This window comes from Haemorhous mexicanus, chromosome 27, assembly GCF_027477595.1.
Source record: "Haemorhous mexicanus isolate bHaeMex1 chromosome 27, bHaeMex1.pri, whole genome shotgun sequence".
Taxonomy (NCBI): Eukaryota; Metazoa; Chordata; class Aves; order Passeriformes; family Fringillidae; genus Haemorhous; species Haemorhous mexicanus.
The window spans coordinates 5706530-5734453 of NC_082367.1; the positions used below are offsets into that span (position 1 = coordinate 5706530).

At 47.2% G+C, this 27924-nt stretch overlaps 1 protein-coding gene across 1 annotated transcript; it reads right to left on the reverse strand.

Moving 5' to 3' along the window:
- Positions 1 to 117: 117 nt before the first annotated feature.
- On the reverse strand, positions 118 to 27913 carry MYOM3 (myomesin 3). Its single transcript, XM_059868541.1, has 37 exons — positions 24165 to 27913; positions 22317 to 22451; positions 22102 to 22176; positions 21343 to 21508; positions 20991 to 21148; positions 19027 to 19122; positions 18223 to 18311; positions 15973 to 16017; positions 15655 to 15795; positions 14996 to 15157; positions 14597 to 14738; positions 14310 to 14509; positions 13983 to 14036; positions 13713 to 13840; positions 12938 to 13121; positions 11521 to 11695; positions 10830 to 10951; positions 10335 to 10522; positions 10099 to 10225; positions 9512 to 9690; positions 9323 to 9437; positions 8895 to 9051; positions 8468 to 8577; positions 7955 to 7999; positions 7691 to 7827; positions 6491 to 6635; positions 5968 to 6027; positions 5215 to 5282; positions 4872 to 4982; positions 4399 to 4486; positions 3743 to 3781; positions 3463 to 3568; positions 2513 to 2676; positions 1921 to 1957; positions 1787 to 1809; positions 1644 to 1699; positions 118 to 939 (listed from the first exon to the last, which is right to left on the reverse strand). The coding sequence occupies exons 2-37, from the start codon at positions 22421 to 22423 to the stop codon at positions 643 to 645; spliced, it is 4296 nt and encodes a 1431-aa protein (XP_059724524.1). The 5' UTR covers positions 22424 to 22451; positions 24165 to 27913; the 3' UTR covers positions 118 to 642.
- Between the last annotated feature and the right edge of the window lie 11 nt (positions 27914 to 27924).

A 27924-nucleotide genomic window follows, 5' to 3' on the forward strand; every position in this document is an offset into this window, starting at 1 on the left:
ACTTTCATTAGATGTGTCTTGCAGTTAGATTGCTTAATTCAAACACAGCCTGTATCCCAGGGGTGGGTGACCTCTCTAAGTTAACTTTTCATTCTAGTTAGAGACCCAATGCTCAGCTTTTTCTATCAATTCACCACCCTTTTTAGTAGGTAATTTTAAAGAAGGTTCACACAGAAAGAGCCAGATCTGTAATTACATTTACCTGTGAGAATTCCTGATTTGCAGGGTCATTTTTATGTGTGGAGCATGTCCTGACTTCCCATGCACCCACAGGTGGAGTGATTTCATCAGGGATATACTCAAAGCAGTGCTGAGATGTCACCAAGGGGTTGAGTTTAATGACACACACACACAGGCTACAAGAAAATCTGTTACATGTGGTGATTTAATACAAAATCCCTCCACTGAAAGCCCCATGTGTGGATCCTCTGGTATTTCCCACACAGATTTACCAGGGCAAAATCTCTCTGGAAGGTGAACATGCAGTGTACACACGTGTGAGCACACACACACCCACACACCCCCACCAGAACTGTTCTATAACAACTGCCAAACCACTGAAATATTGCTAAAATAAACACACAGACACCAGAAGGCATCTGAAGGAGTTAAATTCCTTTCAAATTCAAGGAAACAATTAATTCATTTAAGCTTTTTTGTGGTAATCCCAGCTGGGACTTCCTGCTCTGTTCCTATTGGGACCTCCCCATGTTTATAGACACTGATAGTGACCTGCCCTATTTCAGAGCCATATTTATTCTTGACATAGATGCTGTATTTTCCTGTGTCTTCATTGCAGACTCTCTCTATGGTGATTGTGACCACTGAGCCCTTCACATCCATCTTGTATCTGTCCTTAAACACGATGACCTTCTCGTTTTTGAACCAGGTGATCTCTGGGTAGGGGTCTCCAGACACACAACAAGTTAAGCACAGGGTCTGTCATGAAACAGAGAACAGAGATGGATTAGGGAGCTGTAAATGTGCAGGGAAATTCAGTTCATAGAGTCACAGCATCATTTAGGTTGGAAAAAATCTTTAAAATTGAGGCCAGCTCTTAACCCAGCCCTGCCAAGGCCACCACTGAACCTTGTCCCCAAGTGCCACATCCACACATCTTTTAAATTAAGAGCAATAAAAATCAGTTCTCACATTTTCATTAGGTGACATTCCAGCACTGATATCTGATACTCCTTTTCCTGATTTCCTCCAGTACCATCAGGATTAACCTGCCTGAATTCACTGGGCCTGACTCATATTTGTCTCACTGTCTTTTTATAGCTTCCTGTGCTGTCAGGTGGCACTGGAACAGGCACGTGGTGAGTTTGCAGTTACTTTGCAGGGGTTTTGTGCTGCCTGAGTCAAGGGGAATGTGACTCAAGTGAAAGCAGGGAGTTAGGCTGATGGGCAAATCAGGCCCAGCACCTAAAGGCCTTCAGAGTGCAATCCTGTGAAATGGGAGGACAACAGAACAGGTGTGGCAGTGAAGGTGGCCCAGGAGGGCACCACTTCCCACCTCTGGCAGTGCAGCAGCTCAGAAAAGCTGCTGGCAGTGCACAGGAGGGGAGAACAGGGATCTTTCCTCCCATCAGCAATCCTTCTGTGTCTGTGCAGGACCAATTAATGGAGTTACTCAATAGTACCTTGTCCTCCATGATGGTGGCAACATCTGGCAGACCTTGAACAACTCTGGCACGACCTGGGAATGAACAAATAGAACCTTTTAGTTCTTCTTATCAGCAAACTTGGCTTTGTTTCACTGAAGGGAAGAGATTAATTTACTTACGCTTCTCTGCTATTGCTGCTTCCCTGAAAGGGAGAGAAAATGATTGTGGTTTTATTTATTAGCTGTTATATTAACAATTTAGAGTGTGAGACTCAAAATAGATTTAGCTGGGAAAATATTTAGGAGGAACTTACTTTAGCCTCTTGTGCTCAGCCAGGGCATCTTCAAAAACTGCAAGAATGAAAGGTTTTAGGGAAAGTTGCCTTTAGTTTTGTTTAACTCAGTAGATTTAGCATTATGTTGTTGTTACCAGTGCTGGGATTCCATGGATAAATGTAATTATCCTCTAGATGGTATCTGTCCCTGCCTTAAGGAAACACAGCTCTGTTTGTGTACTGCTGAAATAAGTGGGACTCAGTTCTCTCTTTCCAAAGAGAAGTTCAGAGGAGAAAAAAAACTCCAGCAGTTTGGAAAAGCCTTTGTAAACCTGGAATTTTTCTTTTCCCAAGATGCCACCTGTGAGCTCTGTTGTCCAGGGGAGGAATTGGACACATCCCAGGAGCAGCTGCCCCCTTCTCATCCTTTCCCCAGCAGTGCCAAGGCTCCCTGAAGGCTTCAATCCTTTCTCCTGCACACTTCCCCTCTCCTTGTGCTTCTGTGGGCTCTTCCCTGTCCTGCTTAGCCCAATTCCACATGGAAATCAGCTCCAGCCCCAGAAGGGAGAGAGGAATCCCTGCCCAGCTTTGAAGGGCTCCTGGAAAGCAGCTCAGGAGTGACTCAGCTCACCTTGCCCAGACAGGTCTGTTGACAGTTTGTGGGAGCTGTTCCCATCAAATATCTCCAGGGTGTATTTGCCCTTATCAGCCTCCCCAGGCTCCAGGATGTGCAGCCAGATCTGGTTCATGGTGCTCCCAGCTCTCATCCTGTCACGGCTTTCCAGTTGTTTCTCCCTGAGGAAGCAAGTGTTGTCATTTCAGCCATGTTGAGCAGAGCTGAGAAATCACTTTTTTCTAGACCTGTCGTGGTTGGAAGTGTGGGAGTCAGGATTCATTTCCTAGAGAGGAAATCCCATGGGGCTGTACTTTGGGGCACTTTGCCAAAGCTTCATAAACTCTACAAAAGACCTCTTAGTTCTTATTTAAGGGATTAAATCCCATTTAGATGTTGAATTTTTGTAATATTTAAGGGATTAAATCCCATTTAGATGTTGAATATTTAGCCCTTGAATGTTACTAAAAATTCACCTCCTTATCTACATGTATAGGTGGTACCTAATAAAACACCAGCTCTCTATTTAGGAAGACTTTATGAGGCTAAATTAGTCAGTGTTTGGGAAGAGTTTTATAATTTTGGGAATATTTTTTATTCAGAGTGGGGGAAGAGAGTGGTTTAGGAAAACATGAAGTAGTAAAAATAAAGTGTTTGAAAAAATTCTGTCTGTAACCAAGGAGGCTGTAACTGAGCAGTATCATAAGTGCAGCATCATTATTATTCTAGGAAAGATGATCACTTACAAATATTTCTGCAGTGCTACGATAAAAATAACATGACTTTCCATTCTGGAATTCCCAGACATGTTCCAGGATGGGACTGAATTGGGGATTTCAGCCCTTACTCAGACAAATCCACAGTTGCCTGAAAAAATTCATGGGCTCAGGCCCAAATGTTTAATTTTGGATAAACAGTTAGAAGGAACAGTGCTCCAGAAGCTTTGCAAATATTTTTTGGGGACTTACTTGTGGTACCAGGTGGTTTTCATGTAGTCTGTGTAGTACTTGACAACTGTGTAGATTTTGATGCCCTCCTCAGTAGGCTGGATTTTCAGAGGTGTGGCAGAAAGAGCTGGTGGTGTAAGGGAAAGACAGAAATTGAGGAGGAATGCCCAGATTCACCTGTTCCAGAACAAAATCCCAGCCAAAGGAGCAGGGTGGGGGTGCTGCTGTGCTTGTCCCACACCCAGGGACAGCTGTGCCATCCCACCTCTCCCCTGTGCTGTAGTGCTGAGAGCTGACATACCACTGATCCTGCACAGCTCCTTCAGAAGCTCCTCAAAGGCTGAAAGACAAAGATTTAAGGGTCTATAAATACAAATCATAGCAAACCACATCCAATCTGCCAATTAATTTCACTGTGGTGAGGATGTTTTATATCCACGGGTTATTTGCTGTCTTTTTCTGTGGCAGAGCTCACTGGGAATGGAGTTTTTGCCTCTGATTCATTTGTTTTCAGATTCTGGGCATTTCTTACTAAATTTAGATGCTCCTATCTTCCTTCACACTCACCATGTACCTCCCAGACAGGAGATTTATGTACCAGGTTCACATGATGGATTCCAGATGTCGGGGCAGCATTTAATCTAGGGCAGCAGAACCTTCTGATTGATTCTGGGTTGAAGTGCCTGAAATATCCCTGAGCTTTTATCTGTGGGGCTTGGCAGAATTTATAATGCAGTCCTGGCTTGAGAAGTGACTACAGATGGAAATGACATCAGCATGCAGAGCAGGAAACTCTTAAAATTTGACCAGTAACTTTTTCGTGTGGGTTTTAACTCCTAGAAAAGCATGTAAGACCTGTAGGTTTCATACAAAGTGAGGATATTTGGGTTTAAATCCAAAATGAACTCAGGGCAGGGGTGCGAGTGTGTCTTACTGTGTGATCCAAGGTGCTCTTACCTCCTTTTGTGAGGTCCAGCTGGGTGGAGTCCTCTCCTCTATTATCTGAAACCACTGCCTTGTACAGGCCCTCATCTGCCTTGGTTACCTACCAAACACATGTGTAAAATACTGATTAAAATAACCCAAACGAGCCCCAAAACAAAGAACACCCCTCCCAGAGAAATTTCCCATAATACTGAAACAGGGCAGGGTTTAGAAAAGGGAAAAAGCTTATTTCTTATTAGGATCTTTAGATCACAGCCTGGTTAGGTTGGAAGGGACCCTAAAGATTGTTTAGTTCCAATCCCCTGCCATGAATTCCACTAGAACTCAGATTCAGAACCTGTTACATGACAATTTCTTCTTTGGCTTTCCTCAGTGTTTCTTTCACTCAGTGGGCACCACCCAGAACCCACATGGAATATGAATAAGATCAGCCCATTTTTTTTTTGCCATTTTCCTGTGGATCTCTGAGCTGTTTGATGTTTCACCTTTGGGATCTGCAGAGTTCCCATCCCAGTCTGTGGATCAAACACTCCGCCAGCTCGTGCCTTGTGATTGAAGAACCACTGGAAGCTGGTGTCCTTCCTCAGGTTTGTAGCCTGGTTGAAGTCAACATTTAGAAGTCAAAATCCATTTGATTTCTTAATTCTTGGATATACTACTATGAATCATCACTTACATTACTCCAGAATCTGAGAATTTCCCTTCTTTGTTAAAATTTCTGCCCAAAAGAAACCATCTCCTTACAAATGCAGCAAAGCATTTGCACAAGCACTGCTCATATCCTCTGAAAATTGCACCTAAAATTGAATGCTGAAGGAATTCTGTTACCTTGCAGGTGAGGAGCACTTCACAGCTCTCCAAAACTTTCCATGTCAGGTTCTCTATGAAATGTGGACCTGGAAAAGAAATGAAATCTCTCTCGTGGTGCCTTTGCCGTGTTTCCTGCGGGAATGCTTCCATCTAGTGCTGGATTCCCGCAGTGCACCTGGGAATTCCCGAGGTTCTAGGGAACAGGGAGGGGAAACTGAAATAAATTACTTTAGATCCTGTCATCCCATACTGGGCAGCTCTGACGCCGAGGAGAGCCTGGATTTATAACGTGCTGTCACAGTCACTAACAAGGGAATATTTTTATCCTCACTGACAGGGAATCACCTTTCCAGCTGTTCATTTTTCCAATGAACTTGTTTTACAAACTTCTTTATTCATCAACATAAGGTGGGAGGTGAAAGTGGAATGCATGGATCTTTACAAACTTAGCTAGAAATCCTGTTTTTTACAAGTGGATCTTAATTACAGAATGTATATTCAGGTTGGACAGTTTTCAGAGTTTGAAAGTGTTCAGTGGCACACCACTGATGCAGAAGATCTCCACTGATAAATCTGCCTAGCTTGGCTAAAACTAGTTCATTATTTGATTTTTAAGGGCAGGGCAAAGAATCTGAAAACAAGGAGTCTTATCCTAGTGTCTTAATCAGCTTGAACACTGTGTTTAAAAAGATGATGAAGTGAAGTAAATTCCTTTGGGTTTTGCCATCCTGGCCTCATTCTGACAAGTCCTTAACCTTTGGCTGACCTTACCCTGCTTTTTCTTCCATTGCCTCCGTTTTGCTTCAGCTTCTTCTGCCACTTTAGCAAAAGCTGTGGAACAGCAAAGGACAAAGTCAGCAACCCCCCATTACTGAATATTTCCTCCTTGTCTTTATTACCTTTAGTGCAGCGAACCTGCTGCTAAATACACTGAATTTCCAGCCTGATCCTGCCCTGAGATAAATGACTACACACTCTCCACTCTGCTGCCAAGGCACAGTTCACCACTGCAAGCTAATATGTAAAACATTTGGAAGGAAGAACTAAGCATTCCACTTCAGCAGACTGCTTTTATCATCAAACACCTATTTATAAGACTAAAAGCTTTAATTTATGGTAAAGAGAGATTCAGATCATTTCTTAAATGATTCCTGGACTTTAAATCTGGGCTAAAATTTGCTCTCCCCATTCCCAGTGTGCCATTAGAACTGTTGGAAATACTTTGGGGCCCTAAGTGCCTCACAAAGTTTCCACTGAGCATGGCAGTCTATATTTGATCCTGAATTTCACTTACATTCATCTATGAGAGCAAGGGTGAATTGATTTTTGGCTTTCCCATCTTTGAGCTGGGCTGTGTACACCCCTTTGTCATCAGCACTGAAATCCTGGATTATCAGTTCCACGAGGCCTTTCTCTTTGACAAAGTTGATTTTGTGTGTCTGTGTAAAACAGAGGAAACAGGATAAACTGAAGAGATTTCCACAGTAGAACTGCTCCTGGTACAGCAGATATTGCAGTTATTTTGTACCTGTGTCCTTATAAACTCCCCTCATTTTACAGGAGGAGGAAGGCAGAGCACTGTGCTGTGCCAGTTTGGGATTCATCTGTTATTTATCTGTGTAGGGATGCTAGAATTGCTTCCAGCAGAGAGAAGGTTCTGGAAAACCACTTAACCCAAAACATCCCTCCTTCATGGGTATTCCAGAGCTGAAACCAGAGAATCTGTGATCTTCAGTGGCATGGAACTGTTGCACTTGGCTATAATCTGTGATGTGTAGTTCCATACTTGGCCAGGATGAGGAATATTTCCCCTCTTGCTGAGCTGCAGGTACCACTGAGCTCCTGCACCCGAGAGTGCCAGGTGCCTGAACACAAACATCATCGTTCTGCCTCACTGCCCCGTTTGCTCTGAGCAAATATTGTCCTTGCAACGAGCCTGATAAATTGTGCAGATCCCTGTCAGCTCTCCAGTGGAGAGGAGACAGATTTTAGAAGAGATAAAGCCTTGGATAAACTTGTTACATGTTGATTTAACCCCCCCAGCAGGGCACTGACAGCTCTGAACTGCTCTGGCCTGGACCTGTCCTTTGTTCTGGGGGTCCTGGTTGTTATCTGGGCATTGCTGCTCTGCACTGAGCTGACAGCCCATGATTTATATTTGTGCTTCATTCTCAACTGTTCTCCCCTCTGGTCCTCTCATTCCAAGTATTTTTTAAATGTTCCAATATTAATTTGATATGGGAGGACAAGGAGGAGGCCTGAACATTTTTGTGGATGTTTGAGGAGGCTGGAGGGTGCTGTAACACACAGGGTTATTTCCAGTGCTTTGGACTGAGAAACAAATCACTTCCATCTGCTCTTGGAATTCATGAGATTTGCCTGTATTCAGTTCAAAATCCCCATCAAAATATCTGATGGGAATTCAGAAAACTGGGAACGTGCCATGTTCAGCAGTGGGGAAGTAAGTCAAGATGAAGTGCAGAGTAAAACCTACTGGGGTACTGGTGAGCTCCTTGTCATTGAAGATCAGGTGCAGCTCAGCATTTGGGGACAGCTTCTCCACCTCCAGCCACAGCCTCACTTCTCCTTTCTCCAGAACATCGATGTTCCAGCCAGATATCAGCTTGATCACTGGCAAGCAGAGAGAGCCACCAGGGGAATCCCAGGCACACCACAGCAGTTGGCCCAGCCAGGGCTCTGCTGGCTTCCCTTTTCCCAGGCTGGCCCCTGCTCGTGGCTTTTTGCTGCTTCAACTTACGTGGGTTCCTGATTTCGTGGCTACGTTTCAATAACTTGTCCAGATCTGAAATGCAGAGAATTAAAAGTCAACACTAGGTCAGTACAAATTAATTGTATCAATTTAATTTAAATTTGTTGATGAACTTTATGTCAAAGAGAAGATAAACCATTCAGTAATGGGGAGGACTGGAAAAGGTGGTGAAGGGAATTGTTGGTTATATCTGAATAAAGCGTTGGTTGGATCAATTCAGGAGCGTGCTAAAGAAGTTGTAAATCATTGTGACAGTGTGGCCAAATGTGAAATCTGAACTGCAGTGGAAAAATGACTTTGCAGGAGCATGGAATCGTTCCTCAGGGGACTGTAAAAGAAACTGCCCTTGAGCCTTCAAGGAATGGGAAACATCTTTTTAGTGATACCATTAAGTGACATTAGTCACTCACTATTCTTCTGCAGGAAACTTTCCTACAACCATCTAAGATTAGAAAATGAGGGCACATTAGTTTTGTGTTGTTGGCAATTATTAGTTTTTACCTTCTTTTGTTAAAGTGCAGCTGGCAGAGATATCATCATCTACATCCGTGACCTCCACTGAATACACACCCAGGTCCTTTTCTGAGGGCTCTTTCAGTATCAGTTTTGATCTAGAAGTAAAAAGAATAATAGCAAAAATTATATATTTTCCTCAGAAATTATGTCTCCTGTGCCAGAATTTGATACACCCAGAAGAGGAAATGTAGAACTCATGGGAATTTATCAATGACTCTGAGGAGCCAATATCTAAAGATATTGGGAACAGGATGGCAGCTGCTCCCCAGATTGCACTGACCAGCCCATTTCATGGACTCCAGGGCTGGGAATCAGGGAAAGGACAGGGAAACAGTTGGCTTCAGGTTTTTGTTGGTGTTTAATGTGTTCTTTACTCACCAGTTCATTTTCTCAGCGTGCATTAGATACTCACCTATTGCCTTTCTCTTCAATCTGGACTCGCTCAGGATCTGGAGGTCCCTCATAGTCCTTTGACCAGATAAATTCAGAGGAGTCATTCTTTTCAGGAGCTTCAAAGGCCATGTAAATGAAACCCTCTTCATCCACCCCAACTTCAATTTCATTTGTGCCTGGATGTGTGAAAAACCCACAAAGCATTCCTTACCAAAGCAGATCAGGGCTGAGCTTCTGCACATCTAACTCAAAAACAACTCCCAAAACCAAACCACACAGAGCACAGTTAGAGCTAATTAATTTGGGCAGCTTGATTTGTTCATCTTTGTTTTACTGAGAGTGTTTCTTGCTGTGAAACAAGTAGCTGTTGCATCACAAAGCAGATTTTCACCCAAATCATACATTTATTTACAGACTGGCCCAGTCTCATGGCTTCTAGCTTCATACCAGGTTTGGTTTTAGCCACCACAGGGTCTGAGGGGAGTGAAGGGGGTCCAACTCCAGCCTTGTTCAGTGCTCGTACTCGGAAAATGTAGCACTTCCCTGTTTCCAGGTCTGAGACCTGCAGGGAACACAGCCAGCAATTAATGTCAGACTAGGACAAGCAGCACTGGGACACTCAGAGCAGGTACAGACCTTCATGTGGGTGGTGCCTGTGGGCTGCTTGTTTATCTGTTTCCACTCTTCTGAGCCTTCTTCACACAGGTCTATGAAATACCCTGTGACTGGCCCTGCCCCCAGGTACAGAGGAGCTTCCCAGTGCAGCTGCAGGGAGGAGTCCCTCACCTCAGTGCACCTGACATCGTAAGGAGGGCCTGGCACAGAGGGAACAGGGAAACTGCAGTTGGGCTGGGGTCAGAGAGCAGAGTTTAGGGTAGCAGTTGAGTAGTGGGTCTGTAGGGGATGGTTGCTATGGTAATTAGGGGTAGGTTTATGAAATAGCATCACCAGCTGCTTTAATGGTATTTGCTGTGGTGTAAAGAAAAGGGGATTTAGAGTTTAGATCCTGATTCTTCATTCTCTGGAAACAATATTATTGAAAATACCTGGGTGCTCTATCTGTGTAATGCAGGAACAACACCCTGCATCAGAACACCCCTGGAAGTGTTTTGTGCTTTTCTGTCCTGGGAGCAACCATTTCTATGGTAGAAACCCCTTGGAAGAGTGAGGAGATGACAAACTCAGCTGGTGAGGTCTCCTGGATGGTTTTCCATGAGGGATACCTGGCTCTGGCATTGTCCATTCCTCACATCTGAACAAGTCGCTGGGCTCGGACACTTCCCCAACTCCAGCCCTGTTCATGGCACGGGCACGGAACTCGTACAGGTGGCCCTCCTGCAGGCTGCTGACCTTGGGGGGCACAAGGGCAGACCTGGTCAGTTCAGCAGGACACTGAAGAAGCACAAAAAGCCCAGCTCACCCTTGGTGCAGCTGTTCCCAGCTGTGCCCAAATGGATACCGTGCAAACGCGCCGAGGAATTGGCCGAGTGTTGACTTCGTGCCAGTCGGGCTCAGAGTGGTCGTGCTGGTCCAGGAAATATCCCAGGATCTTTGTTCCTCCTTTGTGCTTCGGGGCTTTCCAGCCAATGGTCATCTCAGCCTTACCACAGTGCAGCAGCACAAAGTCACGAGGGGCCGAGGGACAGGCTGGGCACAGAGGGACAGACCCAACAGCAGGGGACAGACAGAACAGCAGTGTCAGCTCAATGTCCAGTTCTCATTTGGGAGTCACAGCAAAAGCCAAATTAACACCACAAATGTAACACTGCTAGGTCAAAATGCTAATTAATTAGCTCTGACCACCCTTGGCAAGTGTAATTGATGGCAGAAGCTGCAGGGTACAAGAAAATGAGTTCCCTTTTGTTTTGTTTCTCAGACACTGTCACCATAGCAGGCAGTGGTGGCTGTGCCTGACAGATGGGGCTGGAGGGGTTTCATTTAGGTCACTACTCACCAATTGCTGGCCTGACAACGATGGGATCTGTTTCTGGTGAGCTCTCACTCAGTCCTGCATCACTGACAGATTTCACACAAAACACATATTCTTTTCCAGGCTGCAGCCCAGGAACAGTAAATCTGGGAGAGCAAATTAATATGTTTGTGTTTGCCTATGCACAGGTAAACAGTGCTGAAACAGACAGCAACACACTTTAATAAGGCTTAGTTCTTGCAAAATCATTGCTTGTCATTACAAATTAATGTGTCACATGAAATGGCTCCAGATAACTCACAGTGGGTTTGGATCAATGGAGAGGAATCACTATGGGCAGGGAGATAAACAGGACTTTTTAATGGACTTTCTTTGCCTGACATGTGACCCCCACAGCTGGAGAGGGACTGTAAATTCTGCATGTGATTGACACCAACTTACTCTAGTGGAAAACAGGCAAACCATGGAATGTGGTTCTGCTGGTGCCCCAGGCTCAGTGGGGCTGTAAGCCCAGCCCGTGGAGAGCACACAGCCTTGGCTGAGGCTTGGAGCAATCCTGAACCCTCCCAGAGGCCCTGGTGGTGGTGTGCCTGCCAGCCTGTGCGTGGGGACTGAAGGAAGTTCTTTTTTTATCTGAAACACGACTCCAGGCAGAAGCAGAGGAACGCAGGTTGGGCCCCTGTCCTCCCTCAGCAGGGCAGAGAGCTGCACTCACTCGTTGCCTGTCACTGGTTTGTTATTGACTGTTTGCCATTGCTCCGTGCCCGTCTCCCGGCAGTAGATGTAATAGCCAGGGGGCTCCAGGCCATCCTTGGGCTTGTCCCACTGCACAACAACAGATGTCTTGGTGTCTCTGAAGGCCAGAACCTGAGATGGTGGAGGTGGAGGAGCTAAAAGAGGGAAGAAACAAACAAAAAACCACAGAAAAAAGCAGTGAGGGTTCAAGTCCATAATTTTAAAAAGTCCAAACTATTATAAATGAGTTTGCCTGTTTGATTTATTCACTTTTTCCAGATTCAAATTGTTGCCCAGGGAAGCTGTGGCTGCCCCATCCCTGGAAGTGCCCAGGGCCAGGTTGGATGGGGATGGAGCAACCTGGGATAGTGGAAGGTCCCTGCCTGTGGACGAGCTTTGAGGTCCCTCCCAACCCAAATCATTCTGAGTTCAGTGGAGTTAGAGCAAAGTGCCATGGACAGGGGTCTCTGCTCTACAGGATCTGTTTTTGTGCTTGGGTTTGCCAGATGTCTCCTTCCTCTCCCACTGATTCCTGCAGTCACCCCAAACACCTCTGAAGTAGAGGAGGAACAAATATAATTCTGGTTGTCCTTGGCTCCACCCTGAACTGGGACCTGCTCCCCTCTGCACTTCCATCTATGAGTGAACACTGAGCAGCTTCAGTGTGGGACAATACACAAATAAAGAGTCAGTGCTCATCCCTCTGCAGAAGAGAAACACCAACATGAGCCTGTGGCCCTCTTTCTGCAGTCTCAGTCCAGGGAGAAAACAACCCAAAGCAGCCTTGCAGAGGCTGGTGTCCTGGCTGAGCCCCCGGGCCAGGCTCCTGTCATTCCTCCCACACTGTCACCTCCCTCACACCATGCTGGAAGCATCCTTGGATTAAACACAGGCCTCAACTGCTCCTACTTTATTAAATGTAATTCCCCACTCACTGCTTGCTCAGATTAACACTGCCCTGACCAACTGCAAACCAATTAAAGGAGGATTTAGGGCTTCAAGAGATTTCCTTATATCAAAGTACTGCTGTGTAACCATAGACCACGAAGTTTAGAGGGGAGCGTGGGCAGGGGATCCCCCTCATTGCTGGCAGCCCGTCCCCTCTCCAGGGTCGGTGCAGGGCACAGCAGAGCAGGAGTTAAAACCATGGGGTTTAGAGGGGATCCCCCTCGTTGCTGGCAGCCCGTCCCCTCTCCGGGGTCGGTGCAGGGCACAGCAGAGCAGGAGTTAAAACCATGGGGTTTAGAGGGGGTGTCCCTCGCTGCTGGCAGCCCGTCCCCTCTCCGGGCTCGGTGCAGGGCACAGCAGAGCAGGAGGTAAAACCATGAGGTTTAGAGGGGGTGTCCCTCGTTGCTGGCAGCCCGTCCCCTCTCCGGGCTCGGTGCAGAGCGCGTTACCGGGCTGGGTCCCGGCGGGGACGGGCGCGCTGGGCACCGAGGGCTCGCTGATGCCGAACTTGTTGACGGAGCGCACGCGGAACCGGAAGGATTTTCCCTTCTCCAGACCGAAGAGTGCAAATCTTGGGGAATTTGCTGGCGTCTCCAGGTTCACCATCTGCCAGGAGCTGCTGCCTACGAGAGACTGCAACGAAAAAGGAGATGATTTACAACTGCTAAAGTGAGCACAAAACCCTCCTGACCAATAACAAAGCGGGGCTTTGTAGGAAAGGAATTTTAAAAAGCTTCAAACAAAACACAAACCAAAGCCATAAATTGTGTATTTCTTGTTGATGTACCCACACTTTTCACTCTTGGCAGCAGAGGGCCCCTTTGCTACAGGAGGTTAGAAGCAAGGATGCATGAAAGGAGACAGCAGAAGATGCTAATTAACCAACAGAGTGATTAGTGGGGAACAGGACAGTCAGGTATTCTCAGTTCCTCACAGCTTTTCCAGCTTTCAGGACCAGAACAGTTCTTCCTGTTAGAATTCTGCCACTGTTCTGTGGTGTTAAAATTCCTTGTCCATTCCTTGTTAATCATTAGTCCTTGAGCTGAGTCAGAGTCAGGGCCATAGCTCAGGGCACTTGTGGGGCTGGAGGAGGCTGAACCAGCTGGGTTTGAGGCTGGATCTCCCCAGTTCCTAACTGGGAATGGCCTCACCTCTGCCATGGCCCACTTAAGAAAGAAATGGTTCTGCTCTGCAGCTCCCTTCTGTGTGATATTATTTTCTTACCTTTTCCACATAGTAATTCAGTGGCTCTCTGCCTCTTGGATCTGGTTCATCCCAGGCCAAAGCCACATAATCTTCTCTGACCTCACTTGCATGAACATTGGTGGGTGGCAAGGGAATTTTAATGTGTCCTATGGGAAGGCAGAAAAGGCTTTAGTGATAATGTGGCAGGAAAATTAAAGTTCTTTTACAATGGAGTCTGTTCTCCTACTATAAATTAAGATTCTTAAGTATGAAGAAGGAGACAAACACTCTGGGGAAATCTGAACTCACCCTCCAGGTCATCCTTGGATATTTCTATGGTCCTGCCCTGGTCGTATGGAATCACTGCAGTGACAAACAGGGCAGAGTTACCCACCCACAGGAGGTGCTTGGGGAGAAAGACAGAACCCAGGACTGGCTCGTTGGTTCTGTGCACAGTTATAGACATTTTATGTCACACACAATGGCACTTTGAGTTTTTTCTGTTCAGAATGCTCCCAAGATGGGCTCAGCAAAGACGTTTGTGGGAACGGGGAGGATCTGGACAATCTGCACTCAGTTATTCCTGCAGCCTCCCGTGGTCCTGAGGGAGCAGATTGTCCTGGGGTTGGTACCAACCTGTCACTCTCTTGTCCCTGCTGGGGTCGTGGGTGGTGACAGGGTCACTGGCCCTTGAAGGGTGGCTGGTGCCAGCCTTGTTGACAGCCTTGACCCGGAACTGGTACGTCTGTCCCTCAGCCAGGCCCAGCACTGGGCACCTGCAGCCCTTCACAGGCTGGGTACTGCACTGCACCCACTCCTCTGAGCCAGCCACACACCTGCAAGGACACACAGCCCACAGGCTTCCTTTGTTCTGGTTCCACCATAAAATGGGGTTTCTTAGCTCAAGATGATGCCTTACAGACCTTTCAATGAGGTAGCCCAGGATGGGGCTGCCTCCATCATCACTGGGTGCTACCCAGGAAAGGACCAGGCAGTCTTTGTTCACATCATGGCATCTCACGTTGAGGGGGGATCCTGGGGCACCAGCTGTTAGTGCTGCAGCATCTGCAAAACACCAGGACAGGGGGGGCAGGTTTTGTTCTTTTCTCTTCCAGAATTTTCACTGAGTAGCTTAATTTTAAGTGTCTAAGGGCCTATCCCAGTAACACAAATCCTTTTTTCTAACACTGAAGTCACCAGCGAAAATAAGAGTTGGTCATTGTGATAATCCTATCCACACACAAAATTAGGAGCTGTTTCCTTGTGTGTGAGGGGGGGAATTCCTTTCTGCCAAGGTCTTAGGAAAGGAGATCTGCAGGTACCTCTGACAAACACATAAGTGGTCTGCTCCTTGTATCCATGCAGCGAGGGGACACGGATGGTGTAGAAGCCCTCATCCTCCTTGTGAGCACATGGCACTGTCAGAGAGGCCTCACGCTCCTGGCACCTCAGCTCCTGACCTTCTGAGTCCTGCAGCAGCTCCCCTGTGGAGCAGCAGAAGGGGAAAGGAAATGCACCTGGATTTGCCTGGTTAGGAGTGACAATATTTATTCCCAAATGCCTCAAAAAGCACAGAATGAGATGAGGGATCTCTAAGATATTCCTGGATTATTTTTGTGCCTCTGAATTTCAGCTGTGGACTCTGATCCACAGAAAAACCCAAGCAGAACAACACAGAGTATCCAGAAGGTTTTCTCACTGGAGAACCACAGGCTTTTCAAACTAAAGCTCTTCAAATATTCTTATGAACAAGAATGTCATTACCCCCAAAACATTTCAATGGTATCATCCTTTACAAACCAGGAGAAGACAAACATTAAATAGTGACATCTGTAGCTTGAGCAGAGCTGAGAGCAGCTCAGGAGTCCTGGATTTTAATGATTTTCTCTTTTTTTTTCTGTGAACATCCAGTCACAGCTGTGAATTCCAGTGGGACATTCCCAGAGGTAAATGCACATACACTCAGCTGTTGCCTACAAACCATCTCTGAACCAGGTGATGCCTCGTTGGTGGTCCAGTAAATCAGAGGAGAAGTAACAGGAGAGGGTGAAAGGCTCCTTTTCTCTTGCAAATAAGGGTTTCAGTGGAGAAGCAAAATCTGCCTCTCTGGCCAGAAGGGATCCTGTGGAATGAAAGTCAGCATGAAAAAGAGACTTCCAGGGCCTTCCTCCTGTAGTATTTTTATTGTCATATATTTAGAGTGAGCCTTGCACTTGTGCAGTCAGGCTGACAGGAAAAAAATAATCCAATTGCATCAGGCTATAAAAATAATTAATAATAACATCCATGATTTACTCACTTTTGTATATTTCTGAATCGAATCCTGACTCCTTTCCATAATATTCTATAAGAGAAGAGGAAAACACACTTAGCAAATCTCATGGAGTGTTTGTCTTCTTGATAACACCCAGTGATGCTCAGCAAACTGTTTTTCTCTCAAGCCAGCCCGTGATTTGAACCTTTAAAGTGTCACCATGGGTTAAAAGTTCAATTCTTTTGACAGCTGATGCCCTTCACAAGCCTCTGGGGATGTGTCTGCAGAGGAAATTGTTCCAGGGGAAGCAATCCTGCTCTTAATGCTCACATGCACTCAGTTTTTCAGAGCTAAGGAGGGCTTTGTCACTCTGCCTTCTGCCTTTTCAAGCAGGCAAGTTAAAGCCAAATGAAATAAGGATTTGAATAAAAGCAACCCCCTGGGTTCTAACAGCATTCCCAGAGGATGATGTGGGATTTTTGGAATCTACCAGTGACTGGGACTTGAGGATTGAAGCAAAGGAGAGGCTGTTTGTGCTGAGACAGAGGCAGTTCCTGGAGCTCAGGGAAGGATGTCCCCAGATCAGCTGTTCCTGGATTCTCTGGTGCTGTCACAGCACAACGTGAAATCATTTGGAGCTGAAACCCAAGAACTGATGCACTCAGGATGAAACTGAGGTACTTTTCTCTCAAGTTGCAATGCCCATAAAATAAAGCCTGTGCTTCCAGTGGTTGAAGTTTGGCAGTAGCAGACCAAAAACTGAGGAGGGAGTGTGACCACTGGAGAGGAGGGAAATACAAAGCCCTGGAGGTTAAACAGCCCTCAGTGATGTCTCAGGGAAAGTGGATCCCAGGGACCCTCCCCTGGCATCGAGGCCTTTGCAGGCAGCCAGGGCCCAGGGGAGGAGATGCCATGGCCTGCCTGGGCACCAGGAATGTTTCCAGTGGAGGCAGGATTAAGGCCTGGCTGTAATCTCTATTTTCAGAGCAGTAAATGCAGACAGCAGAAGGAAGACTCGGGTTACTGGGATGGCTCTGGGGGAGGAGCAGTGGCTGCAGGGCTTTGCAGGGCTTTGTCCCTGGTGAGGGACAGGTTAACCAGGCACTCAGAGGTGAGGAGAGCTGTCCCAGCCAGGCCTTTCTGTGCCAGACCACAGCCCCTGCTCCATCCTCATCCTGCTCTGATCCTAAAGATCCCACATGGAATTGAGAGGAGCAGGTTATTATTGGCAAGGAATTTTTCCTTCAGGCTGCTGCTTTGTGGCAAAGGGCAGCTCCTGTTGTGGCCACGCTGTGAGAACCTCCTGGTAACTTTTCCTGCATTAGGGTAGGGGGAGTTTTGGACTCTGGGAAGGATGCAAATGAAGGTTTTTGGGGCTGGTGTACCTGTCCCTTTAGAACTGCTAAATGCCTGCTGCATATTTCCAGTTATGCTGAATTTTGGCACTGTTTAATTTAATGGACCTGAAAGGTGTGATAATACACTGCTTTTACAATCCTGGAGTCACAGTCTCCTTCAGGGATCTGCATCCCAGACAGAATTCAGATCAAAATATGGCATGTGAAAATAAGTGTGATAACAACACAAGCCATGGCAGAGGGCTCTGTCAGTCCCACTCAAGGGTGTCATTGTCTACAGCCCTGTAAGTCTGCTCTGTCCATGCTTTTTATTACAAAATTGAAATTTAGATATAAATAGATGAAATATGAACAGCTAAACTGTGATCCTGTGAGACTGCTCTGCATATTTCCTAAAGCTTGAGATAATTACCCTTTTTGAGTGCTGGTGGTTTATTTACTTCCTTCCCCATGTCTGGCTTTGGCTGTGCACAGTTTGTATCTGTGGAGTGTGTGCCAGTTATTTTAAGAGCAGCACAAATCCAAGAGGAGAATCTTGCATTTGCCCTTTTTAGTTACTGATTTCAGGGAACAAGGTGGCATTCTCTGCACTAATGCCCTGAGAGGTCCCACTGAGAGCCCCAGTTCTTGGGGAACCATTTCTTGCTTATCTTTAGCAGACTCTCTGTGAGCCTGTTGAGTTCCACTGTGGGGCTCTTTCATAGCAGTCCAGAAGAAATAAGCACCTAAATTTAGTACAATTTTATCCCAGTGAAAGGACAGCTGTGTCCATATGGAATCTGAGAGGAAAACCTTTGGCTGGGCCCAGAAGAGACTGAGGAAGAGAAGCTGTTCTACCCTTTTCCAGAGTGCCTGTGTGTGCCTATCAAATAATGGAAATGTTTGGACAACTCTGCAGTATTGGAAAGTTGAAACCCAAAGGAATATTTGTACTTACTCCTGACAAGCACTGTAGCAAAGGAATAAGCTTCACCATACTGATTCTTTACCTCCACACTGTACTCAGCAGAATCTTCCATGGAGCATCTGAAAAAAAAAAAAAAAAAATTCCCCTCCTTCATATTTCACAGGACAAATTCAAAGGGGTTCTCCTTTAATCCCAGGGGTGTTTGCTTTTCATCCAGCAGCTGCTTTTCCTTTCAATTACAAGGATTTCTGGTACTTTGTAGTAAATTTTTTCTCATGAGACCCAGAAGGAAAACATCTTAAGTACTGAAGAAGCAAAAGGCCTGTGGAGCATTTGATTCCACTGAAGATTTGCATTTGTCTATCACTGATAATTCATAGATCAGAACTAATGTTGTTCTGATTACACTGATCCATCCCAAATCACATTTTTTTGTCTGCTCATGAAGTTCTTAATGTGCATTCCTTACCCTGAAGGAAAAAAATGTTGCTGATACATAAAAAGAGGAGCGGAAGTAAATTAAGCCATTAAATTTTGTTTGGTTTTGGTTTATTTTTCATAGATTTTTTTTAAATCTTGTGAACTGCTGTGGAGATTGGGAAAGGTTTAGCTCAAACACAACAGCCTAAAGGCAGGCAAGGTCAGATTCCAGAAGAATTACTTGGTTTGTTTATCATACCCAGACTGGGAATTTAGGGCAGGTCTCACTCAGCTGAAAAAGCTGCTCAGCCAAGGGCACAGCCATTACCTGCTGATGTGCAGGGTCAGCATCCCAAGGGCACAGCCATTACCTGCTGATGTGCAGGGTCAGCATCCCAAGGGCACAGCCATTACCTGCTGATGTGCAGGGTCAGCATCCCAAATTGATTTTTGATCTTGTATTTTCCTGCTGGGGCTCGGCGGAGATCAATGGGGATTCCATTTTTATACCTGGTGGAGAAGAAGGAAACGTGCAGTTAGGGAAGGACCCACATCAACCACCAAAGGAAAGAGGAGCAGACACAGTTCCCTCTTTTACAGATCTCCCTCCTAATCCAAACCAGTCTGGCAATGAAACCCAGAGCCCTCCCTGGTCCTGTGTGGCTGCTCAGCCTTGGCTTTACACCCCCTGCCCTGCAGCTCCTGTGAGCGAGCTCACAGATGTCTCTTCCTTGTGCTCCCAGGGATGTGTGGGAGGTTCAGATTCTCTTTGCCCTCTGAATAATTCAGAGAGGTCGTTCTGGAAGGACACAGGACATGCAGAGCTCCCACAGTGGCAGAGCTGCTGCCTACGAGTCATTAGTAATGCAAATGTTTGCACACTTAAACCTTCCAGAGGAGGAGTGGCCAATCACTTCAAACTGATCAAAATACACTTTGCAAATTGGGCTTTTGAGGTGGTCTTTCATTTATTTCTGGTATTTATGGAGTGTGCTGCACTCAGGCCCAGTCCATAACACTCTCCCCATAAGGCTGGTTGGTATACAAAGGGAGTAAGTGACAGCTGTGTTGTATTTTACAAACTGTAGAAGCAGCAGCAGCTTAATGCTGAAACTCTCATGGTGTCCAAGGCAGCCAGGCCTTGCTGGGGTGTGTTTGTGGTGATTTAGTGCTGAAAGGAGGTTCTGCTTTTTGAGACTTAAATCCCAAGTCTGCCTGCAGGGAAAGCAAAGGAAACAGGGAAACCTCCATGAGCATGAGCCTTGTTCCAGAAGGATCCCACAGGAATCTCCATGGAACCTCCATGAGCACCAGCCCTGTCCCAGAAGGATCCCACAGGAATCTCCATGGAACCTCCATGAACACCAGCCCTGTCCCAGAAGGATCCCACAGGAATCTCCATGGAACCCTCCATGAGCACCAGCCCTGTCCCAGAAGGATCCCACAGGAATCTCCATGGAACCCTCCATGAACACCAGCCCTGTCCCAGAAGGATCTCACAGGAATCTCCATGGAACCCTCCTTGAACACCAGCCCTGTCCCAGAAGGATCCCTCAGGAATCTCCATGGAACCCTCCATGAACACCAGCCCTGTCCCAGAAGGATCTCACAGGAATCTCCATGGAACCCTCCATGAACACCAGCCCTGTCCCAGAAGGATCCCTCAGGAATCTCCATGGAACCCTCCATGAACACCAGCCCTGTCCCAGAAGGATCCCTCAGGAATCTCCATGGAACCCTCCATGAACACCAGCCCTGTCCCAGAAGGATCCCACAGGAATCTCCATGGAACCCTCCATGAGCACCAGCCCTGTCCCAGAAGGATCCCTCAGGAATCTCCATGGAACCCTCCATGAACACCAGCCCTGTCCCAGAAGGATCTCACAGGAATCTCCATGGAACCCTCCTTGAACACCAGCCCTGTCCCAGAAGGATCCCTCAGGAATCTCCATGGAACCCTCCATGAACACCAGCCCTGTCCCAGAAGGATCTCACAGGAATGTCCATGGAACCCTCCATGAACACCAGCCCTGTCCCAGAAGGATCCCACAGGAATCTCCATGGAACCCTCCATGAACACCAGCCCTGTCCCAGAAGGACCCCTCAGGAATCTCCATGGAACCCTCCATGAACACCAGCCCTGTCCCAGAAGGATCTCACAGGAATCTCCATGGAACCCTCCATGAACACCAGCCCTGTCCCAGAAGGACCCCTCAGGACTGTCACTGCCTCCAGGCCCCGATGTCCCTGCTGGTCCAACACCTCTGGACCCTGAGGTGCTTTCGGTGACCTCTGCAGCTCTCCCTCCCTCCTGGTGCCAGGACAGGGCTGTCCCTGCCGCGTGCCCGTGCCCGTGGGCCGTGCTGGCAGTGCCATACCAGGTGGCCTGTGGCACAGGGGTCCCCAGGGTGGTGCATGCCAGGGTGACATCCATGCTCTCCCAGACGGCGTGTGCCCGCAGCGGGATCCAGAGCAGGGGCGCCCGCGCCGCGCGCAGCTCCAGCAGCTCCTTCTGCAGGCAGGCCTTGTGCAGAGCCTGTGCAGGAGACACTGGTGAGGGCAGGCACAGGGGGAGCTCTGACACAAACTCTGCCACCAGGGACCTCTGGGAACGTTTCAGTGGCAGGGGTGCAAGGCCTTTAGTTGGAGGGACTTTGGGGTACCCGCTTTGGAGCAGGGTCACAGCAAAGCCCTGTTGGCATTGGTGCCAGCAGAGGGGTCTGCTCTGACCTTCCTGCGCAGGCCCTTCCTGTCAGCCCTCACTCGCAGCTGCCTGCAGATCCTGATGAGCTCCTCTTCCATCTTCTCCATGTCATTCCCAAAACGAGTCCTCTTCTGCCCCCTCTGTTCCCGCTCCAGGAGCTCAGCTTCCCTTCTCAGATTGTACTCCCTGGAACTACATGATGGTAAAAGCCAACAGAAGTCAAGATAAAACTTTTTTTCTCTTTTTAGGGGTGTTTTTTGTTGGTAGCACACTTTTTGGTTAAATCAGGAGTGGTAAGGACAGAAACACCAGCTGATGGAATGTGGGTAGGAATGTCAGGGAATTATCCCCCACAGGAACCAGCACTCCCAGAAGAGGTCAGACTTCCATGTGGATCCACTGTTTGGCCACTTCTAATACTGGGGAGGAAGCTGGGAAAAGGATCAAAGGGAGGAGAGATGTGGCTGAGATTTTCTGGGAAAGAGGGAGAGTCCCATCTGTTACTATTCATTAATTAATCTGACAGTATTTTCCATTTATTCCTTTAAAATCTGGTATCTCTCACACCCCTACATGTAAGCAGGGCAATGTTCCTCATTATTACATGGCAGGATCATTTAATTTCCTGCATTTTAGTTGAGGCCTGGTGTTTTTAAAAGAAGAACCTCTGGTTTGATCCTGCTCTTTCTCCTTCCAACAGAGTAAGTTGGGAGCTGTGACCCTGCTACAGAGCTGTGATGTTGTCCACAATGGTTATACTGGAGTTACAATAATTCCTGACTTACTTTGCTGTTTCAGAGGTCAAGGCAAGGGCAGCTGCTATTGATAAGTCTGAAAGACTGAAGGTCTCCTCTTCCTCACTTCCAGGGGCAGGTTCATGGAAAAGAATCCAGATAATGTTCCATCATTTCACAAACTCAGCATTCTACAAATCCATGAATGTGTAGAAAGCCCTGTCTGCACCTGATGGACTGAACCTGTCCCTGACTCTGGGACTTACCTGGTTTTAAACCTTTTTCTCCTGGTTGTGGAGGTCATTTCCAAGCTCTGTTTCCTCTCCTCCTTCTGCTCCTCCTCTCTGTGGTGGAAGAAGGCTCGGGTTCCCATGGTGAGATGTCAAAGCCAAGCTTTCTTGCTGGAATAGATGAAAACATTCAAATCAGAGACTTTAACAGAATCTTTTAAAGTCCTTGCTCAGCTTTGGGCTTCAGGGGCTGTGAGTGAAGGTTCATATAAAAATATTTTCTGGCATCCACACTATGAGAGGGGTTTGCTTCATGATGCTTCTGTGGAAAGTGGGATCAGGGGGAGGAATAGAGTCTCTCGAGGCAGCTGGAGCTGTCCCAGAACAGGGAACAGGCAGCCCCTTGTGGGCAGATTTGTTTCTCCAGGATCTCATCAGGAATCCTGGAATGGTTTGGGTTGGAAGTTAAAGCTCATCTGATGGGCAGGGACAGCTCCCACCAAACCAGGGTGCTCCAGCAGTTCCAGCTGCTTAAGCAGAGCTCTCCCTCATGCCCCCATGTCCAAATGTGTAATTCCCCATGCCCAGGCTGCACACAGAGCAGTCCCAGCTCAGCACTCCAAGAGAAGAATGCTTGTTCCAGTCCTTTGCATCCCGAGTTTCTCCTGAACTCTTAGGGAAAGGTTGAAAAATCATGGAGAAAACAAATGGCAGCCTCAGGTAGTGCCTCAAACAAACAAGGAGTGCCTCAGGAACAGCAGGATCTGCCCAAGGAGTGACCAGGAAAGCTTCCCAGAGAAATCCCAGTGCACAGGTGGAGCACAGGAGCAAACACTGGCACTCCTGGCTCCCATCCTGGCTGTTCCCAGTCTCTGCTCTGGGAACCCACAGCTCACTGCTTTTAGCCCCTCATTAACGGGTGGGCATTAAAGGCAATTCTGAACGTGGATCCCTCCTCATCTCCCTGTCCCTGCAGTTAAATCCCAACACCCAGCAGGATCCTGGCCCTGGCACGTTCACAGCCTCTAAAAGCTCGGGTTACTTTGGAAAAGCAGCTTTGCAAATGTAATTGTTGCTGAATAGAATTTGTTCAAGCATAGTTGTAAATCTTTCCCTAGCTCATGTTCCATGACTGAAATTTTCCCTTGGCAAATCTTCCACCTGGATTTGAGCTTTGCTGCCTTCGAATCTGAACCTGATAAAAATACAGACCCTCAGCTTTTCCCAGTGTAATTTTCTCATGCAGTTTTTTCACTTGTACAGTTTTCTGTTGATGTAAATAAATTTCTTATAAACAGTCCATGGAAAAGCAGGGTTGTTGTGGTAAATGCAAAATATCTCAACATGCAAATGAAAATACAGAATAAACTTGATAATGTTTGCTTCGTGGGCACTAACTTTGGAAGAAACAACGAAGGCTGACAAGTAAAAGAAGAAGAAAATGAAGCTGGCTTTTATGAGAAGAAAAATCATTGTAATCTCATCGTTTCTGCTGTCTTCAGAAGTGTTTCAGCTGCAGAATGAGTCCTGTCATCCTGGGCATCAGAGCCTTGTTTCCATGCTCATGAATAATTACTGATACAGACTCATTTTTACTAAATAATGGGTTTACTAAAACCTACACTTTTCAATTCAAATGCAGATTATTTTCTAAACATGCCAATAAAACAGAGCAGATTCTGGTGAGCAAACATGAAGCAAACCAGGATTTTCATCATAACAACACTGGAAAAACAATCATTAAAGCAGATACAATCACAAAGCATAATCTCCTTCTGCAGTGCAAGTCAAACAAAGCTGTCACACAGAACAACTGATGCTGCTCTGAAGATCCTACAAAATGCAGCATAAAGAGCAGTTTATTTGCAGATAAACCAAACTCACCGGTGAAGGCTGCAAGGAGAGCCCCTGTCCCCAGGCAAGGCAAGGGACAAAGGACGTTTCCTTCCCCTGAGGATGACTCGAGGATGACTCTCCCCAGAAGAATGTTCCCCATGTTGGAGTGCCCATCCTGCAGTCAAATATAGCCCTGCCAGCCCTCCCGGGACAATGGGGATGGCCCAGCTGGGGACACTCACTGCTCCCTGCAGTGCCCACCCAGCACCCCCCACTCTGCCAAATCAGTGCCTTGGCCAAATGATCTGAGGAGAGACAGGTGCCTCCAGAATCCAGAGCACTGCACTATGCTCTGCTCTTTTAGCATAGAAGCTCACAAAGCATCTGAACTGAATTCTGAATATTTTAACCCTGTCCAGGAATGGCCCTTGGGGCAGCCTTGCCATTGCTGCCTGACTGACATCTCTTTAGTGAATGCCAGCTCCAGGCAAATCCTGGCAGTGTGTGATTGCACCAGGAGCTCCAGCAGCTCTCAGGTTTTGGTGGGCTGTGACTGTTTTATTTCTGTTTTCCAGCAAACAAAGGCTTGGTGCCTCAGAGCAGGGGAGCTTTGTGTACCCAGCAGCCCATGGTGGTGTCTGAGAGTTTGGGGCAGGGGCAGAGAACAGAGATTGCTGATTTTCCATTTATTTGAGGTGGTTCTGCAGTTCCAGCATTCGGGGAAAACCCCTCCCAGCAATGTGAGGAGCAGGTGATATTTCTTGCAGTGTCCTGTGGGAATGAATTCACCATCAAATCTGGCACAGAACCTAGGAGCCATTTCTAGGAACCTTGTTTGCTTCACCATCCAAAGATGAAACCCAGCAAGGATCAGCACCAGACTTCAGGTGTGAGGTTCATTTGGTGGCTGTGTTAGTGACATTCCTAGGAGAGCTTTAAACAGGAGGGACTGGGCTGGCATGTCTGAAGCACTTTGGGGTGAGCTGAGCTGTCAAAGGGAAGGAGCACTCCCATTTCATAGGTTTTGAATCCATGGCCTCTCGAGTGCTTCCCTGAATTTTGTATTATGAGAAGTAATGTGTAATTATCATCTATTCTGCTTAAAATTAATAATTTCATTCATTTTGTCACATCAACCCTCTGTTACAAAATTTATTTTATTTAGAGGGGCAGGCACTGATCTTTGGTCACTGTGAGCAGGGACAGGACTGAGGGAATGCCTGGAGCTGGCTCAGGGGGTTTAGGTTGGATTTAGGGAAAGGTTCTTCCCCAGAGGGTGCTGGGCACTGCCCAGGCTCCCCAGGGAATGGGCACAGCCAGAGCTCCAGGAGTGTTTGGACAATGCTTTCAAGCACAAGGTGGGGTTGTTGGGGTGTCTGTGCAGGGCCAGGGGTTGGATTTAATGATCACTGTGGTCCCTTCCAGCTCAGGATATTCTGAGATTCTGGGAGCTCTCCTTCATTCTGTCTCCAGAATCCGGAGCTTTCCTTTTGTCCCTCGTGTAAGATTTTCCTCCCAGAATTTGTTAAAAACTCACCAGTGATTTTTCACGGTGTTCAAACACCCTCCAGTGCCAAAATAAAGGAACAAACAGGGAGGGGGAATGGGATCCTTGGCTCGCAGAGTGCTCATCCCTGAGCAAGGATCCCTGCCGAGCTTCCCTCGGGACTGCTGCTCGGGGAGGGGAGTGAGCAGTGCCAGCTCCCAGATTTAGCTGGGAAGACAAAGAGCAATGCTTTGCTCTAGGGTTACAGCTGCCACCTGCTGCTCTGCTGTCCTTGTGACAACTGAGCTGCAGCACTCACCTGTCACCGGTGTGACATCTGCTGGGGACACACGCTCCCTGAGGCAAGGGGAGCTTTTACTGCCAGAGCTGTCAGAGCTGCTGTCAGAGCATGGCTGGGGAGCATTGCTGGGCACTCATGGCTTGCATGGGGAGACCTTTGGAGCAATGTTGAAATCCTGCTGTTTATCTGGAAAGGTTCCTACACGGGAGGAGATGGAGAAAAGGAGGTCCTGGAGCAGCTGTTTGACACACATGGATCTGTTTGGTTCTGAGCACAGGAAGGCAGTGAGGTCAGCAGGGATGACGTGTTCCTTGCTCCAATAAAATTCAACAGCATCAACATTTCTTTCCAAGCTTTTCCAAAGAGAAATAGCTTGAGAAGGGATGATCTGTGTGTTAAATTTAGGAGGTGACTCATGAGACAAGAATCAATTTCCTTCTGCTCAGAAGATCCAGGCCTCAAAGATCAATATTGACTAAGCCATGACGAAAGCAGGAAGTTGAGGATGTTGCAGCAGGACAGGGCTCTCCTGCCTGTGATATCTGGGCATTGGAGCTGCTGGGAGGGTGGAACAGAGAGGATGGGCTGGGGCTGGAATCATTCCTGCCTTTTGTTCAGGCAGAGGTAATGCAGCCCTGAAGGTATTTGAGGGCCTGAAGGAGGGGTGGATGTCCCAGCTCGGGGACACTTTGCATCTTTAGGCACCTATGTGCATTCTAAAAATCCATTCCCAGACTCTCCTCAGTTTCCACCTGTTCTCCAGCAGGATGACACATTTATAACAGTCTGGGCTTGATCAGACTCTGTGGGAGGGCTTCTGCAGAGGGATTTGGCAAGGCTTTTAAAATAGAAAATAACACCATTTTAGTAGCAGATTCAAATGCTCTCCCAAGGCCCCCATCCCCTCCACACCACTCTGCCCATACTCATCCTGTGCTGGGGGTTGTGTTTCACAACACAGCCCAAAATGTTGATTATTCCCTGGGTAGCATCACTGGGAATAGTGTTGACACAAGATATGCAGCTCACAGGCAACTCTGAATGAGGTAATTGGCATCACTGGCTTTAAATGCCAAAAAATGTTACCCCTGGGGTCTCCCAGTTCTTGGGAACAGCTCCAGGAGCTGCAGCATTTCTCTGTGTTGTCTTTTGGGCACAGAGTACAGGAACCAGATCAAAGGACATTCCACAGACCCTTTGGTAGTGAATGGAATGGAGGGAGCTCCCTGGGAATGTCCTGCTGGTCACTGCCCAAGCCATGCACGTATTTCAGCCTTTGATACACTCACACTTCTTCAGCACACTTGGAATTTGGACCTTTTGGCCTCACAGGGCTGTGGTCCTTCAGCAGTTGTTGGGGCTGGAGCTCAGAGCTGCACCTTGGCCTGTAAAGTTTCTTAGACAATTCCTTAAATCCTGGGTTGAATTATCAAAAATCTTCACTTCATGAGCCTATGGCTTATTTGCAAAATCACCCCAAAGAAACTGGAATTCAACCTTTAGCTTCAGCTTTCCTGGGCTGAGAAAAGCCCCAAGTGCACTTGGAGTGGGAACAGCTGAATTTTATCTCTGGTCAGATTGGTCTCTTTGAGTAAATACTTCCCCATACCAGTCAAACCTTGCTTATTCCTGTAAATGCTTTCACTTCTCTAAAACCAATGTCCTCAGACACATTTTTTTCACCACAGCAGTGGAAATGAACAGGCTGAACTGTGCTTTCCTCTAAATAAAAAAAATCACCTCCTCTGGCCCCTGAATTAGAATTTAGCTTCCTTTTGGTGGAGGTCCAAGGGCTCCAAGGATTTTGACTCCCAAAAAGTGGTCATGGCTGCTCTGGAGGATGTGCCAGGAACATGGAGCAGGTTCCTCATGGGCAGGGAGGGGTGGGAGGGAGAGCTCCAGACCTCCCTGGGCTCCTGTGTGAATTACTGATTCATGGATTGGGATTGGGATAAACTGAGATTGAGGGTTGAACTGGGAGTGCTGCAATCCTCACATCCCTGCCTGCCTGGAATGTGATC

Bases quoted from the DNA above. Each gene is read 5' to 3' on its own strand.
- MYOM3 (XM_059868541.1), bottom strand. From the start codon at position 22,423: ATGGGAACCCGAGCCTTCTTCCACCACAGAGAGGAGGAGCAGAAGGAG. The intron at 14,739-14,995 runs GTACCTGCAGAT...GGTGTTTTGCAG, and splicing joins CACTTATGTGTTTGTCAGAG to ATGCTGCAGCACTAACAGCT. The intron at 1,958-2,512 runs GTGAGCTGAGTC...TCATTCTTGCAG, and splicing joins AACAGACCTGTCTGGGCAAG to TTTTTGAAGATGCCCTGGCT.